The sequence below is a fragment of the Acomys minous genome (assembly GCF_964271855.1).
Source record: "Acomys minous genome assembly, chromosome: 2".
Classification (NCBI taxonomy): domain Eukaryota; kingdom Metazoa; phylum Chordata; class Mammalia; order Rodentia; family Muridae; genus Acomys; species Acomys minous.
In genome coordinates this window covers 145,270,973-145,289,077 of record NC_140484.1, presented here as the reverse complement: position 1 = coordinate 145,289,077, position 18,105 = coordinate 145,270,973, and the positions used below count along the sequence as shown (strand labels likewise).

At 41.3% G+C, this 18,105-nt stretch overlaps 1 protein-coding gene across 15 annotated transcripts in view; it reads left to right on the top strand.

The window, feature by feature from the left end:
* Window positions 1–18,105, top strand: part of SOX6 (SRY-box transcription factor 6) — a 602,500-nt gene that overhangs the window by 485,233 nt on the left and 99,162 nt on the right. For 14 of the 15 annotated variants that reach the window (XM_084771677.1, XM_084771678.1, XM_084771679.1 and 11 more), the window contains 2 exons: window positions 9,531–9,610; window positions 11,011–11,133. In XM_084771677.1, the coding sequence (XP_084627803.1) occupies window positions 9,531–9,610; window positions 11,011–11,133 (203 nt within the window). The remainder of the gene's footprint in view (window positions 1–9,530; window positions 9,611–11,010; window positions 11,134–18,105) is intronic. The other variant, XM_084771675.1, reaches the window with a different exon arrangement.

Sequence of the window (18,105 nt, the reverse complement as noted above, 5' to 3'; positions counted from 1 at the left end):
ACATGGCTTTAAATGTTTAAAGATAGGTTGCCAAAGGAATCCAATATAAGAAAATAGCCAAGTACACAGAAGCCAACCTCAATTTCATTTGGGCCTTTTTTGTAAGTGACCCCAGCTCAGAGGCAGTGACCTTGTTCTGCTCATTAATAATTTCTGTGTCAAGTTCTTTTTAACATATTAGCCTGACTATATGAACCACCTAGCCAATCTGAGGGCAGCAGTTTCTTTGCCTATGTGGCTCAAGCATGAACAAAGACATTTTAATATTCCTAGGCCTCAGATATAAACCACCGCCCTGACATTCTAGAGCAGCTGGTGAAACAGCCTCGAAGCAAACCTAGAGTTGTAACTGCTTCTGACCACGCATGCTTCTCTGTGTTCGGGAGGGAAGTCCCTTCCTGTAAGAAAGGAATCTGGGGCAGCTCAGATGGTCCTAGGGATGCCAGCTCTAAGGGACTGGTCCATCGAAGGGCTGATTAAAATGCCTTCAGGCACAAATGAGTCAAGGGGGAAGCGTCTCGCATTTCAAAATGAAAGTGCTCTGAAATCAGAAACAGTGTGTGTCACAGTGATGCTGAAAAGTTACAGCTTTTAAAGCATTTTATATCAATTTTCTTCATCAGTAAGTCTATGCAAATACTCTAAAATCTGATATACTGCTGTTTTCCACATTTAGACTAGGGGTCCTGGGCCTGTATCCGGTGGGGTTTCTGGAAGTTACCCACTGCATAAAGTTGGCCTTTGCACTCACTATAAGAGAGCATATGTTCATCAGTGCCCCCACTCTGAGTTAGTCCTTTATGGTAACTTCATTTTGAACATGAAAGCTAAGTTAATTGTTCCATCTTGACTCTGAGCTGGCACCCCTGGCCCAGTCTTGGGAACTCTTTCAGTAAACTATGCACACACATTGTCTGTTTAACAGTCTTTCCATTAGTGTTTTCCCCAGCTCCAAACCATACTTGGGCCTGGTTTTCTGACCATAGTTATTTTACTGCAGCAATGGCATAATTTCTCACGGTGTAGATACTGCTATGTGTCCAGTGAACTAAAGTTGTTTCTCCCCCAAAGGTGTGGATGAGGCTGTACCATGTAAGTGAGAAGGTGTGGACAGGCACAGGATTTAGTGACTTTCAGTGAACTTGAAGTTGTATCTTTGGGTAGCAAAGCTATGTTTGGTTAGGCTGGCTAAACCTGCTAAGGGCAGCACATTGGGGCTGGATCTGTAGGAAGATTCTCAGTCACAGGCAAACTGCTTTCCCAGAGTATTTTCTAATAACCCCAAGTTTATACCAAATAATTTAATCTGAATTTTAAGTCCTTTGGTACTTTTGATAATCTAATCTTTATTATAGATAAAAATTACGTGTGAAGTGGATTAAAAGTATACACACTTAAGCTATGAGTAGAGAAGTCACAGATTTGTGAAACTAAGTAGCGCAGCCTTTGGTCATCACAGAAGTTGGGGAAAACCATTGGCTTAGAGTTCGGACAAGCAAACATTTTGCTCCAAACTGAATCATGGTCACTTCACTTGAAATGTATGTGAGCAACTCCTAGATTTGAGAGGCACAGTCGGAAGACAGCAACTTGCATTCAAAGCTTAGTCCCCCAGGGAGAAGAGGGACAAGTTGCTTCCTTGGTCCTTACAAAATAGAATATAAAACCCTCTCTTTTTACTTCCTCCACTCTTCTATGATCAGCCATATTTTCTTGGTGTTTGTCATCTGAGTAAACTGATTTAGCTGGTCGAACAACTTTCCTGACTGTCAGAAGCAAGGACCATAGTTGAGTGACACTCGCTGCTTCTTGAAGTTGGCCATTTTGGATCCTCTGTTAGAACAGTGTCACAGCACATTTAGGGCTCTGAGTCTTTATCCCCCTGCAGGTGACCTGACCTGTATCTCTGGAAAATGTGATGGCGCACATCACATAGGTCTCCCACCTCCAAATAGGCGAGGAGGTGTTCTGCCAGGATGCAGGGCATGGCTTCAGGGGGCATCCCTCAGCCTGGCCTCTCTAGAAGTAGCTTTACTAGCTTCTGACCTCTCGATTTTATTCTTAAATTGCTCTAATCATTAGAGACATTTTCCTAGGTAGGGACTCATTGGGGCCACAAACCTAAGGCCCAGACATTAGTTACTCTGTTTGTTCACATTGTGAGACAGAGACGCAATGACCAAGGAGTTAGTGAACACACTTCCACATGGATGCTAGAAATCAAAGGAGAAACCCCTTTCACGGCTGCTAGTATGTTTCTCAGAACAGGGCTGGCTTGCCTGAAAAGCAAAATCATGTCTAGCCTGCTTTGCATTCCAGGGATGAGGCAGCTGACCACTGTCACATGTATTTGGGAGTTTAAAACCATCATGCCCTACCATCACCCGTGCCTTTTCCTCAGAAATTCTAAGAGCAGGATGTGTGCTTGCTCCTGGACCCTACATGTACTCCTTCTTCCATGCTAGCACCTAACGCTGACTATACAGCAGCCATGAAAGAGAAAGCTGTACACAAAACGTACACATTAGACATCCATGTCCTTTGCAAGTGGGCATCCAGTGGCCCTCACACCATTTGTTAAGAAGACCACCCTCTTTTGATGGTGTGGCAACTTCTCAAAAGTAGATTAAATGTGTGTGTGAGGGTTTATCTCTGAGCTGTCTGCTCTGCTGTGCTGGCTAACCTGTCTCTATGCCAGTGAAGTGCTGTGCTTCCTACTGTAGCTCTGTGTAAATGGTGAGGTGCTAGTCTTCTGCTGTTACTCATCTCTTGGAAGATCATTGCAGTCTTGTGGGATCCTTGTAGTTTGAGCCTAAGGACTGCTTCTTCCATTTTGTAAAAGGGGTTGTTGATAGGGATTCCCCTGAGTATGTGGGTTTCTTTGAATACTATTAACATCTAATAATGTTATCTTCTTGTCAATATAGATACTTTTGGGGGTTTGTTTGTTTTATTTTCTTGGGTTTTTTTTTTTTTTTTTTTGGTTTGGTTTTTTGAGACAGGGTTTGTTTCTCTGTCCTGGACTCGCTTTGTAGACCAGGCTGGCCTTGATCTCACAGAGATCCACCTGCCTCTGCCTCCCGAGTGCTGGGATTAAAGGCATGCGCCACCACGCGTGGCTTCAACTACTTCTTTCTGTGTATTTCTGTCTTTACTTTTTTGTGGTGGTACCATTTTATTTTATTATTTTTTAATTTTTATAATTTAATCACATTACATCCCTATTGTTACCCCCCTTGTTCATATCTTCCTGTTTCCACACTCTCCTCCTCTTCTGTCCTATTCCCTCCCCTAGTCGGTTGATGGGGGGGCCCTCCTCCCCTACCACCTGACCACGGCCTATCAGGCCTCAGCAGGATAGCCTGAGTCCCCTTCCTCTGTGCCCGCAAGGCTGCCTTTATTTCTTCTTTTGTTTTTTTTTTTTTAAATTGAAGTAAACTATATCTAAGACAAATGAAGACTGTATGTACGTATGGTGTCCCCCATGGTGTATGTTTTGATATGTTCATAGATCATACAATGTTCAATCAAGGTAAGCCTGCCAGTCTTCTCAAGCATTTGGAATTTTTTTTAAATGCTAAGACACTTAAAATTCTTTCTGAAATATGTAGCACCTCATTACCATGACCTGCCGTCATTGGGCAGTGCAGCCAGGTCACACTGTCCTGACTGGGTCTTAGTTAAGTGTCTACTGATCAGCCTGTCCTCAGGCCTTCTCCCCTTCAAGCTTGCCCGAACCTCTGACAACTGCTGTTCTACCTTCAATCTCTATAAGATCAGCTGAGCACTACATATGCACAGGTGCGTGTGCAACATGCCCTTCTGTGCCCTGGTTTATTTCGCTTAACACAAAGACCGCCAGCTTCATGCATGTTGTCATGAGTGACACACTTTCATCCTCTTATGGTTTATTAGTGTTCTATTGTGTGTGTCACATTTTCCCATTTTTGAGTTGGTGGACACTTAGGCAATTTATTTTAACAGTGCTTTATAGTTTTCAGAGTGTAACTCTTTCCACCTCTTTGGTTACATTTATACCCAAGTGTTAAATTCTTTGAGGCAGGAATATAAATGGGATTTTTTTCTTAATTTCCTTTTGGTTTATTTCATATTTATTCCTGGCACAAATAGCTAAATTGAGCTTTTGTGTGTTAATCCATGTGTGTGTGTGTTTTCTAAAATAGATTTTTTTTTCTTCCAGTGTGGCTATTTTTCCATATTTTTCCTTGTGTAGTAGTACTAGATGGAGCTTTCAAGATGGTGATGAGTGACAGCAGTGAAATGGGTATTGTTGTCCTGCTCCTGATGTTAGAGGCAACACTTTTAGGTTTTGCCATTGAGTGTGGTGTTAGCTGGTAATCTTTAACTCTTGCTAATTTTGAGTTTTTCTTTTACTCATAGTTCTGAGAGTTGTCATGGAATGGTTTAATATGTTCTCTGTATAATTTTGAGATGATCGTGCAGAACTCCCCACCTATACTTTTGTTCTATTATTGAAATATTTTTCACTGATTTGTTCAGATTAAACCAACTTATAATTTCTGGGATAAATCCTACTTGTTATGACAAATACTGCTTTCAATTTTCTGTTAGATTGAATTTGCTTGTTTTCTTAAGGATATTGTGCTTACATAAAGGATATTGATTTAAAATTTTCTTTTCCTGTGACATACTTATCTGTCATCAAGGTATTTGGGGCCTCGTAGAATAGAGAAGATCTGCTTTCTTTTATTTTTTGGAAGAGTTTATGAAGGATCGGCATAAAGCCTTCAGCATTTGACAGAATTCTGGGGAACCTTTCTAGTTCAGGCATCTCTTTGTTCGGAGCTTTGATTACTAATTCAATCTCTCTATTTGTTATAGGTCTGTTGAGAATTTTCTATCTGTGCTTGAGCAGTTAGGTAGTTTTTGTGTTTTCTGTTTTTTTTTTCTGAGTTGTTTAATTGGCTGACATACAATGCTTGCAGTTGTTAGCTGATGCTTCTCTTGTTGCATACCATTTGATTGCCAAGATAACCCATGTGTGTGAGTAATCACATGAATTTTTATAACAACCATAAGACATAAGTAGGGATACATGGTATTCTGTTTTAATAAATGAAAAGAATAAACTGAATTTAAGTGTTAGTTAAGTTTTCTAAGGCTTCACATCTCAAAAATGCTGGCATCAGCATTCAGACTGAAGTTCTCTGAATGGATATTTCATGCTTTTGGTACATAGTCTAAACGGATATGATCTTAAGGAACTCTAATTTTTATTTTTTGTTTAAAAAATAATTTTACATGTGAGCTTATATGAATATCTTATAAAGCCAGTTGCCACTGTCCTCCAGGATGTCCCATAGTAGAGGTATATCACCAACTCTGGAACATTGATTACTTGGGCCCACATATCTAGAATGGAAGCATGTCTGCAGCACTCCCACCAGTGCCTCTGGGCTCAGTGTGAGTGCTGAGGCCCAGCTGGAAGAGATCCTCATCTGTGTAAAGCAACCTGTGTCATGAACATCAACATTTCTCTCCTGTGTTTTCTCATGTGTGGAGAGCTTGTCACAGATGAGCTGTCCTTAGGCATAAGCTTTGAGTTGTGAGTTGAGTTCATTTGTTATGGATATGGGATGTGTCTGTTCATTCGTATTCACTTACTTAATTGCCATCCTGAAAATGTCATGATTTTCAGATAATTGTCCAAGGGTCTAAGATTTAGCCACAAAATAAATGAAGGGATAAATATGGCCCATGGTTCTTAGCTTTTTAAAAGGCATGCAGGACCATATATGTGATAGTTAAATAAGTAAATAGAACTAAGCTCAAAATATTTTCACTTGTAATAGTATCTGATGAGTATAAGAGAATTTTAGCAGGAGAAATGAGAATAAGCTGATCTCAGCAATGTATATCTTAATGTTTCCTATTTTTTTGTGACCTAAACAATTGAAAGTACCGTGTTAGAGTTTTAAAGATACTACATACTACTTTCAAACCTTTGCTACCATGCAGCCTCACCCAGGGATAAGGCTGGGCATACCTTATCCTCTCAGAGGTCCAAGAAATGATGTGCAAAAGTGACACATTCAAGTCTGAGTTAGAAACTTTTGTATAGTGACAAGAACAGTGATAGCTCATGAAAATATGGCCCATAGGTCTGTCAACATTTTACGATGCCACCATAATACTTTTTGAAGTTGAGAATATGTAACATATTGCTCTTCCATGTTGGAGGGTGGAAAATGAGTCAGGAGTCTTTCTTCTCAGCTTGATATAGTTCCTGAAGAATCTGAGGCCTTGCTCCTAGTTCTGATCTTCTTTTCTTTCTCCCTGCTACTCCTCCCAAGTCAAAATGACTTTTACAGTATAGTAATATCTATCATTAAAACAAAACAAAACAAAACAAAACTCAACATCTATGGTTCTCCCAATCTCTTGTCTCTCCAAAGAATGAAAATAGTTGGACAGAATTTTACTCATTAGATTTTGACTGTATTTTTCTGATTTTTAAATGACTTTCTAGAAAGTAGGATTTGTATATGTAATGTGCCCACTGGGAATATTCTAGGAGGTGTCTAGTGTGTTCTAGGTTTGTAATATGTTCTCCTCCTCCAGTGATTAATTGTGTGCATGAAGATTTGGTTTCATCTCAGTATCTCTGGAAATTTAAGAATTTACTCTCTTCCCCCATCTCATTTGGGACTCTTGGTATAGAGCGGATGCCAGAGGAATGTTGCCTGTTCTGATGAATGAAGCCAGTGTCAGCCACATTTGCATGGGCCTCAGTTCTGTTCTGTGTCTGCTCTGCAGGGATAGCTAGATGGTCAGAAGATGGGCTTAGAGACTGACCCTTGCTTCTCAGAGTGGTGTTTGGGGACTGTCTGCTTAGACCTGAGGGAGCAGGGGCCAGATTACAGTCATGCCTAAAGCAAACCTGTTTCAACAGGCTGCCTCTTCCTTTGTACAAATGTAAAAGGAATGGTCCTCATGCAAACATTTCACATCCAGAGACAAATTTGAAAAAAACTGCTGCAACATGTTGGCTGATTCCCTGCCAAGTCAGCCACTGCGAACTTTTCTTGATCAACTGTTAGAAAGAAAATTAGAGTGGGTAGAAGGAAGCGTGTAACTTTGTTAACACAAACTAAACTCATGTTGCCCTAAGAACCCTCTCCTCTTACATCTTTTCCTTGTACGGCTAACCCTCATCCCCCTCTGCCGCCTCCCTCTTCTATCCTTGGTGACATACTCCATTGCTCTAATGTATTCATTTTGACTTTTGTACTCATACAATGATGGGTTCTGAAGAAATAGCTTTCTGAAGATCTATTCAGATATGCAGATTCAAACCTGCAGAAAGGTTAAAAATATTTTGAAAATATGCTTGTCAACAGTGGAAAGAAAGCTGTTTGTAGCCAGCAGGTGAGCTGGAGAGTACTACAGGGTGTGGTACAGACAGCCATAAATTAGCTGGGAAGCCAGGAACCACGTAAAAAGCCGACTATTTCACGGCACAGTGGCATGACAGCTACGGAGAAGGAGTGCCCTGGGGAATTCTTTCAGAGTTTGATTTTTTAAAATATGTTTGACATGAAAAATGTTTTAGTACAAATAAAGCCACTGGTATTAAACTTCCAGGAGGGGGTTGTGGTGTAGAGTTGCATGAATAATGCATGACATTTAAAGAAAGAACAGCTTTAAAATGTTTGGGGAGGAGGTCCCTGTTGATGGGTGGAATTTTTTTCCCTCTATTTTTGAAACATCATTAATTCAGTATCATTTGTGGATTTTTTTTTAAAGCTGATAAGATATCCACCAAAAAAATTACCATTTGGCTTAGATCAAGATATTTTTTTCTTCAGATAATTTAGTTTAAATATCAAGAAGATCAGTAGACTTATTTAAGCACAAAGTGATAGTCATTTACTATAAAAATAATTTTGCCTAGTTATCTTTTTCAAAAAGCTCATAGAGTAGAGCAGACGAAAATCAACCTCATGGAAGGGAAAAAACAAGATCAGATATTTTGAACATTACTCCATAGGAGACCGGCACAATATGGCGTTAGCAAGTGCATTGTAGCAGCACTCCGTTTGCAATCAGAAGCCAATTGTTACTGGACTGTGTACAGGCGCACACTGTGCTCAATGGGCTGATGAGGTATTATGGATATGATGCAAAGAGACCGCGCAGATCAGAAACTAACAATTTGTTAAAAGTGAAAGCGACTTAACATTTACATTGGGCCAGCTGAGTAGCACTTTACATGGCAAGTAGGATGAGTTCCAAGGAAGCAGGGTACCAGGCAAGCTGCGGGTATTAGCATCCATGCAGGATGAGTTCCAAGGAAGCAGGGTACCAGGCAAGCTGCAGGTATTAGCATCCATGCAGACAGAAAACAAGAGGTTCTCTTGCTTCCTATTTGACAGCCTCAGTGCCTGGAATTCTTCCTGCAATGTCTCTTCATTATTACATTCAGCGTGCAGTGTGGAAAAGTTCATGCAAAATAGGATGATTATTATAAATGTCAAAAATGTGTGGGGGAGCGGCCTATTAAAATATAGCCTAGAGATAGCACATAACACTGACTTTAAATAAGTAGCTGGAGCCAGAGTGCCACTACATTAAATCACTGATACCGTGTGATTTGTCCACAAATATTAATTTTTAGTTCACTCACCACCATTGCAATACGTCCCCTTGGCTCTTTGAGTCTCTCACCAGGGCCTGCGTTCTCAGGCCACAGAAGGCATTTCTATCTCCTTGCTTGGGCTTGAAGCACCTGACTGTGTAGCATAAATAGCACCCACCCCTAGCTTCTTAGCAGACAGTCCATGAAAAATGTACTTACTTATCATCACAAAAATGGTTCAACCAGTGCAGGCACCAGGCTCTACTGCGCTAGCACTAAAGGTTAAACTAAAAGACACAGATTTCTATTGTTAGTGAGGTGCTAGGATTTCAGAGTGCCAACAGGTAGATTAGTCAATTGAAGGGGATTTTAAAAAACTTTTTTTTTTTTACTTTTTATAAAACAAAATTTAACATTATGGCTAGTCATTAACAAAATCTTTTTCTTTCTTTCTTTCTTTTTTTTTTTTTTTTTTTTTTTTTTTTTTTTTTTTTGGAGTCTAACAGCATTCCACTTTACCTACCAAGCCCAAACTGTTCTGTTTCTCTAAGAGAAAAAAAGCCTCTTTTCACAGTGTGCCGAGTGTCAGCCTGGCTTTAAGAATTTTTTTTCTACTCTTAAAAAAATGATGTATTACAAGATTTGTAGTGGAGTGAACATGCTTGAATTGCACATTTAATTTTTTTCAACATCACATTCATGTTTTGCCAGTTTGCCTACCAGCTATCTGTTAACAAAAAGTTCCGAGGCAGCAGCGCAAGCCCGTGCCCAACTAAGCCTTTTGTTTCTGCAGATGTTTGGGCTTAGGGCAACGCTGTAAAGCTCGGGCGATCCAAGGACCATGTTTATACTTGTCTGCTGCGATTCCCTGTGCATTGTCTAAACCTGTGTGCATTGTTCTCTCCGACAGGTGATAACTACCCCGTACAGTTCATTCCGTCAACAATGGCAGCTGCTGCTGCTTCCGGACTCAGCCCTTTACAGCTCCAGGTAAGTGCCAGGAGGAAAAGAGTGTGGGAGAGGGGCCTGTGCGTTAGTGCGAACCTGCAACCCAGCTGTATTCTAAACAGTGGCCTGAATGTTAAATAATGTTTAAGCACAGCCCAGAGAATTAACACCTTATGTACTTAGCATACTGAAAATGGAAGAGAAAAGTGCCAGTTCTAGCCATTTCTAAAGGAAACCTGATGTCACAATTTGGTGCTGTGTGCTCCCTTTTGGCAAGTTAACAGTTTTACATTCTTTAAGGCTAGTGGTTGCTGTTGCATGGGTCAGCCTTTTCCCTGTCAGCGTTTCATCTGTGTTTCCATTACGAACAGATATACAAATTAGCTTCTCCACATCAGCTTTAGGCGAGAGGCAGTGCTGGGCCCTTTCCTCCTTGCAGCTCATGGAATAAGGGGCCATTATTTCTACTTTGATTATTTAGCAAAATATAAACACACTGCTCCCGAGTCTGTAGCGTGACCTTGTTCTTGCCAGGGTTAAAAGTGTAGGCATGGTGCCCAAATCAGTTCTGGGTCAGTGTCTCTTGTTTACCAAGACAGTCGTGTTTGGAGGCTGACCAAAAAATTGTTTGCACCTTATGTTCCTCACAGTGAAATGAGGTATTTAGAACAGGTCTGGGTGGCCTTTACATACTTCTAACACCTTTTCTAGAGCTGTGAATCGATTTAAATATAGATTTCAGTGGTACAGAAAAAAAGAGCAAATTTTTAGCATTAGAATACTTAGAAATACATGATAAGTTAAATTTCCACACAGTTCGAAGTTCCTTAAAGACACTTTTTATCCGAGCTTTCCTTTTGAATCTAAGGAAGAGCTTATGGACAGACAGTATTTTGGGGTAGCTATCACATGTGAGACTTGAACATAAAAAGTGTGCCACTATTGTACAAAAATAAAAAAACAATGACAAATAAACACTTTAAACATTTTCAGTTGAGTCAATAAGAAAAGAAATTTTGCAACACTGGGGAAGGTTTTGTTACAAGCTTCCCCTGGGCAGCATGAAGCTGTCCCCACTAGAGGCAGCTGGGACAGTAGGACAGCAAGCTACTTCTCCTCCACAGACGTTTGCCTTGCACACTCCCAGCACTGGGCTCCCAGCAGCAGAGGACTATCTAAGAGAAACCCTTCCTGGTGACCACACTCTAGTTCTCCCCGCCCACCCAGCTGTGCAGCTGTGCTGTGGTACTTTCTAGATTTCCAGGCAGGAGTAAATGGTTACTGGCTGTTCCTCTGACCAGTTTCCGTACAGCAGAGAGGCCAGATCTAGGGCTGCGGTCCATCCTTTGAAGGGGTCTGTACCCTGCATTGAATTCCATGTTGTTTTATGAGTTCTGACAATATGTTTTGTCTTTTTTTTTTCTGAATATGCCATTAAACAGAAGGGTCATGTCTCCCACCCACAAATTAACCCAAGGCTAAAGGGCATAAGTGACCGTTTGGGCAGGAATTTGGACACCTTTGAACATGGTGGTGGCCACTCTTACAACCACAGACAGATTGAGGTATGGATGCTTCCGTTGGTGCTTCTTTGGGTGGGGACTGGATGGCTCCTGCATATTTAGGCCTTTTGAAAAGTGGCAAACAGCCTGAATGCTAAAAGCTGGTCTCTTTTCTCCTAACCCGAAGCCCTTGCGCGAGGGCATATTCTGCCTAGCCTCGCTAGGAGCTTCAAAGCTGTCTTTCCATACTCTTACCCAGTCTCATGTATAATGTTGTATTATATTTAACAAATACGTAAACTTTAAACATCATTTCCATTTGCCCTTGTACTCCCTTGTAGCCTTGATCATCTCTAACCCTGACTGTAGGGTTCTATGGCTAAGGGGCAGAGAGGTCCTCATAGCCTGCGGCAGCTGTTAAATACTCCAAGTCTGAGGCGACTGCTCTCCCCTCCTCAGCTGGGTGTCCTAACTTAGTCTTCACAGGCCAGAGCTGGGTTCCAGGGGTCTGGCTGGGCCCACAAGTTTCTCAGGTGTCCTTTAAGTGTTTAACCACCCAGAAAACCTCTTTTCAGTGGCATGGGAAATCCTGCTCCTTCTGAATGTGTCCGTCCCTTTGGGAGATGAAGTCCTTCTCTGCAGCAGGACCCTGGCCTTCCTCTCTGTGCTGTCAGACTGAATCCCTCTCCTGTATCCATCCTTAGTGTCCCTCTCTGGGGCTGTCAGATATTGGAGGGTTGTCAGGTAGCTATTGATTTTTTTAAATATTAATTTTTTGGGTGAGGTCAAATACCAAACTTTATAATATAGCCCAGGTGGGAACTTTTACCCACTGCCCTCCTCCAAGGCACCTCTAATTGTGCCTGTATTCAGCCCTTTGGTCCTATAGGTGCAGATTAATCAGTTCTCTGTGTCTGCTGACACAATCCCCGCTGCCACCTTTCAATCCACCTATTTGGAAATTATGGTAAACAGTGGGGTGATGACACCTAAGGAGGAGGAGGACAGATTTAAGGCCACCTTGAGAGAGCCTAAGGAAGAGCTGCAGCGCTCTCTGTCACTTCCCTGCCTTCATGACTACACACAGACTGGCACAATGTCCGCTGTCTTCTACACAGCCAGGAGAAATTTCTTTTGAAGGCCTTTCTGTGGGCTGTAGAAATGCCACTGTGTTCCTGGGCAGTGTGAAAACCAGCTCGATCCAGAAGGGGTTAAAGAGAGGTGTGTGGAGATGGGGGGTGGGGAGTGGGACAGCCTTTCTGTGTGGCAAAGTGACCCATTCAGGAAACCCAGCCCAAGGGGCTATGAAGCCTAGGAGACTGGAAAAGCAGGTGACCTTGGCTCATGCTCAGTTGCCTTTGTCTTTGTAGGGATGATCATGCCAGGCCCTTCCACCTTCCTTTAGCTAAGTTTCCACCAAATCCCTTATTTTACCTCATGCTTTGCCCTGATCTCTCTCACAAGCACAAATGCCTGCTGTATCAGATCTGGCATCTGGAGCCCATAGTTTAATGGCAGTGTCACATAGGTGCTGGCGTAGAAGCTGGGCAGACGCCACGTCTTGCCACTTTAATGGGGCCAAATAGCAAATCTTCCTACGCAAGAGTTTTTATGGCTTTGTAGTTTAAGTGTATATTATCTGAGTGTATCCTGGGTTTTCTATTTATACTCTGTTCTTTTGTATTTATTTAATTAAATTATTTTATTATAATGAAACATATTGATTGTAATGAGCTCACAAATAAAAAATGTCACTCAGCTGGCTTAAGGAAGTCACCCCCAAACTCCCTGCTTCTGTACAGTTATATTAAACTTTCACTGTCAACTACATTTTTATGCACATGTCCAACACACACACACAAAAAAAAAAAAAAGAAGAAGAAGAAGAAAAAGAAAAGGAAAAAAGGAAAAAAAAGTTGAAGCTTTCTATCTTCTTTCAGAATTCACTTGTCCTTTTGCTTGCAGTCTGTTTTTCTTTGCTACCTAATATTACCTGCTCCTGGCTTTACAAGGAGATCTGCCTAGAAGGAGGGCTCCACAACACACTGACCCTTAACCATCACGCTGCTCAGGACTTGATTTCTCTAGCTGCTTATTTTTCTTCAGAAGTTGTCACAGGTCTGTAACCTTAACAACACTAGTTATACCCTAAAGTCTGAAAATGTGCCTCAAGTTAAGAAAAGGTATTGAAAAATTGAGTGGCCCTTCTGACATTAGCATATTCCAGTTTTGTCTGTAAGTTGAGGAGGACACTGAAAGCTGTTCTGATCTAAGGCCTGCTTGTCTCTGCCCAGGGGCACAACATCAGGAGAGAGGAGGCCAAAGGTGCTATTTTTAGTTAAACAGTTGAGCAGATGGAGGGAAGAATACCCATATATCTGAAGGCTGAGGGGCTGGAACCATTAATTCTGATAATGTATTTAACCCTGGGAACAATCGGAAACTGTAACTCTAAGGTTACAATGCTTTTGACCTTTCCAGAATAGAGGGCACTTTCCACAGTAAACAATATATTATATTGCTACTTACTCCGGGGCTCTCGCCGTATACATTTCTGGACCACTTGCCATTTGCTTTCCGTAGCTATGTTAGCACTGGTCCTTAAGTAAGTCAAAAAGAACGTTCAGGAAAGGGGACCAGAATAATGAGGCAGTCATGTAAATATGGCCTTTAAATAGATACGATGTTAGATTCTGTCTGAAGAAATACTGTCTCAGAATCTGAGTTCTGGATTATTTTTTATTTGAAAGTATTTTAGGTGTATTGATTCATTTTACATGATTACTGCCAATGATAGATTCTGAGGTAATTTTGGCTTTGTTTTCTTTTTAATTGGGAGCAATGTTGCCCTGTAGTCGTAGCTTATATTAAACACAATCTGGTACCATATGCAAAGTGATACACCTGCCTCATTCCTTCTTATTAAATGATGCATGCTTCTCTTCAGCAAATCCAGCAGTTAAATACCACACAGCTTAAGAATTTCTAATTAAAATATCTCCACATGTCAGCATATTGGTAATGTATTATTTTAATCCATTTATTTTGTTTATGAAACAGTGACATATGTTTAGATTGTGAAATATATGATCCTTAAAATCATTTTATTGAAGAAAATTAATTCCTACAGTACTGTGTGGGTAATGTGTTCACTCACCCAGTCATTGGCAATGCTGCCAGTCTTAATGTTGAGTCGGCTTCGCGGCTTCATCTATGCACAGTCTTGAAGGAAGCCTCACGGTCCTTTTTCTTATAATTTCTTCTTCTTTTTTTCTCATTTATGAATTTAAACCTTCCCTCCACATACACTGCTGAACAATTCTGCTACCCCTTTACAAATACATAAATGGTGGAAGTAGATATTTATATAAAAGATGCCGAAAAAGAAATCAAAATTAAAACCAGCTAGCTACCTTTTCAAAGTTAGACAGTAATTTGTTTGTCAGTGGGGAGATGTTTGGGTCAGCCCTGAGATAAAGTGACTGTCAGCAGTTATTCCTCCAAGACAAGTAATTTCCCTCAATGTATTGCTGACAGATTGCTCACTTCTCCAAATCACCAGAGGAAACAAACTTAATATTGTCGCGGGCAGAGTTTCTGTCTTCATTAGCCCCTGAGAAGGATTTTCAAGCATTCAAAGCTCACCGTGCTTTAGTTGGAACATACTTTAACAGAGAGGGTCTTACAGCGATAGCATTAGTGGCCTAAATGAAGGAACTGGGTGTGGAGATTCAAAAAACACCAACGGAAGCAGCTTTCATATTTGTTGGTTACTCTTGTTTGGCTTAGAGGAAAAGTCTTGCCAAGTTTAGAAAGATGGAGGAGCACATTAAAGGCTTGGCTAAAGTGAAAAGGAACACATCTTTTATTTGAACAATATTGTCAAAGTTGGCGGTTCATGTGGAAAGAGAAGCTGAGCCCCTTTGCATGGGGGGCCCCATTGTTAGTTTAGCTCCAGCTTCACCCGCTGTTGCGTTTTGGGGCTCCCTAGCTGTTGGCACCCAGTCTCCTTTGTGGTGGTTGTAAACATGCCTCAGGCTGGGGATGTGGGTGGGAGACAAGTTAGCTTTGCTGGGTGGGCTTGCGAGGTGAGAGGTGGTCAGAGACACAGAGCACTGCCCACTCGGTAGAGAAAAGGGAAGCTGTGGATTCTAAGCTCGTCTTGAGGATACCAATCAGGGTCTGTACTTTGAGGAGAAGCACTTGCCTTCTGTTAGTCAGCCTGCACTCACCCCCTCAGCTTCTTTTCTTGACTTTCAGGAGGTACTAGAACTTGAGAGGACCACAGCAGCTGGGTCCAATGTGCCTTGAGCTAGCAGGATCAGACCCTGAGCTCTAGTTGCCACCATGACTTTCTTGCTGTTTGCCCAGCCTTTTCCCAGTGAGAAAAGCATAATATATATTATCAGGGTTGCCACGGACTGTGTATGGGATCATAAAGCAGCTGCTATATTTCCCCAATGCTGGAAACTAAATAAAATCTTTCCAACATCACTAAGTGCCTCAGTCATCTAACAGACAGGGCTGTCGGTCACCAAACTCATATTTGAGCTCTCTCTCTCTCTCTCTCTCTCTCTCTCTCTCTCTCTCTCTCTCTCTCTCTCTCTCTCTCTCTTTCTCCTGTTCCTCCTCCTCTTCCTTCTTCCAATGTAAAAATCTCCAAACATTCCTTGGCATTGTATTTAATGAAATGAATGAGAATGAATGAATTTTGTCACTCCACAGTCAAGAAACTCCAACTATGCAAAAACGGTCAGCCCTCACTTATCTGTGGTCCCACAATCCATGAATCCAACCATCTATGGTGAGGAAAATAACTTGAAAACTGTGCATCTCTAATGAATGTGCACAGGTTCTTTTTGTCATGACTCCCTAAATAATATGGTATAGCAAGTATCTGCACAGCATTCACATTGCATCAGATATTATAAAGACCTAGAGATGAGCTGAAGGACAGAGATATGCAAAGGTTGTGTGTGTTCTGTAAGGGTCTTGAGCGTTCGGAGATTTAGGTATGAAGAAGGAGTGAGAACAAATTCCCCACTGACACTGAGAGGCAACTGTCCTTCCATGTAAGTAAACAGTGACAACTCCTTGCATAAGAACACTGCTATACTATTTCACCAAATACGCTTTGTAGTATTTTGGATTGGTATTGTCTGCATATGTCTATCCTGAAATTAGAGGCCTGGCCTGACTGAGAATGTCTTAGAAAGTTTGCGAGCAAAACATTCTGTGCCCTCAGAGGTTTTCCTTCAGTTTTCAGTACTTTGATGAGTAAGTATAGTCAACAGTTAAGAAACTTATATTGGGAAAAGATATCACTAGCTAATTTGACCTGTTAGTAACACATAAGATTGACCAAGACTAAAACGTTCTTATTGATATTTAAATAAAAAAGAGACCGAAAAGCTGGAGGGCCTCAGAGGTTTTCCCTAACAGACAGAATCCAAGTGCCCTGCAAAACCTCTCACCACGAGGGCTGGCATGTGTTGGTTAGCCCGCACAGGCCTGCGTCTGCTTCAGTCTTAGGAGAGCTCACCTGCTGTGGGCACGCGGCTTTGAAGAGTCTACCTAACGTCAGCTCAGGGAAGGTTTGTAGCAGTCCACCCTTCGTGTCATTGTTTGAACCCTTCCCAATTTATTTTGCCTATTCTAGATTACAAAGATTATGATAATAAATTATAATTTGTCTGTAGTATATAGAGAGATATAGCTACAAATTAAGTGTTACTAATAAGGGACTCATTTCTCAGCTCATTGTAAGCATCTACTCTGTACTGGATGGTACATGTATAAAAATAACCACTGCGTGTTCTAGTCTTCATCACTGGTGACAGTAGCAGATATTTTACATCAAATTTTTGAGAGGAATAAACACTCCCTCCCCCCAGTTTTATAAATAGACACAATTTCATTATATCAATAAGCAGTTAATTCAGAGTTTACACTCTAAGAATTTGTACTCTTGTTTAATAAACAAACAAGGATGAAGCTGAGTAGAATTAAACACATTTTCTAGGGTCTCCATCTTCCTGGTGAGTGGGTAGGGCAAACATTGAAGTTGGAATGCTCAAGTTCTGGTAGGCCACATGAATCCTGCCAGATAGATAGATAGATAGATAGTCCATATAGTATAGTATTAAAGCTGTATCTATATATATCTTAAAGATAATTTATAAGTGATTTGTGCTTAGCAAGTTTGAACAATGAAATGTATCTATGAAAACAGTGGTTACCAAGGTTTGGGTAAAGAGGGGCAAGACCAGGCAGGAGATGGGATTTCAGCAACTATGAAAGTGTTCGGAGACTATAAATTTAAGCTTTGTGGAACTGTAGAGAATGTGGGACGCTGACCCTCCAAAGCTGAGCACACACATTGATAACGGTGCATCCTATAGAGCCTAGATAGGCCTGTCCTCAGTACCTGCTCCTCTCTGCTGGGTGTTGATAATAGGGAGACCTTATGCATATAAGGGCTCTGTGCCTTCTTAATTTTTCAGTCATACACAAATCTTCTCTAAAGTTAACGTCTTTTTTAAAAAATTTGTAAGCAAATCCAAGCATAAGAAATTTAGTGATTCAGACATTCAACACTGTTTACGTAGTGCCTATTGTGTGCCACTTCCTGTTTTAGATAGCAGTCTTGAAGAAGTGAGGTCAGTTTTCTCTTAAAGGCTTGATTGCCAGTGTCTGGAGAAATGTTGATTGGAAGAGGGCAGTGAGATTAGTGTGGCATCAGGTAGGAAGGGCTCACCAGGCAGGCAGTCCTGAAGGAAGGCACTACAATACAGTAGACAGTCACAGATACTGCCTGAACCATCCACAGTGCTGAGCTTGAAGAAGGCATCTAAATAGCAGGAGGTAGCAGTGGATGCCACTGAGCTTGCATCCTGGTGGGAGAAAGAGAAAACAGAGGAAAGAATAGGATGCACCAACCACTCACTGTGGCAGAAATATCCTTGTCCACCTATCTGTCCAGAAATGAACAGGTTGTTACAAATCAAGACCTATTTGATTGTTCTGTCCTCTCTG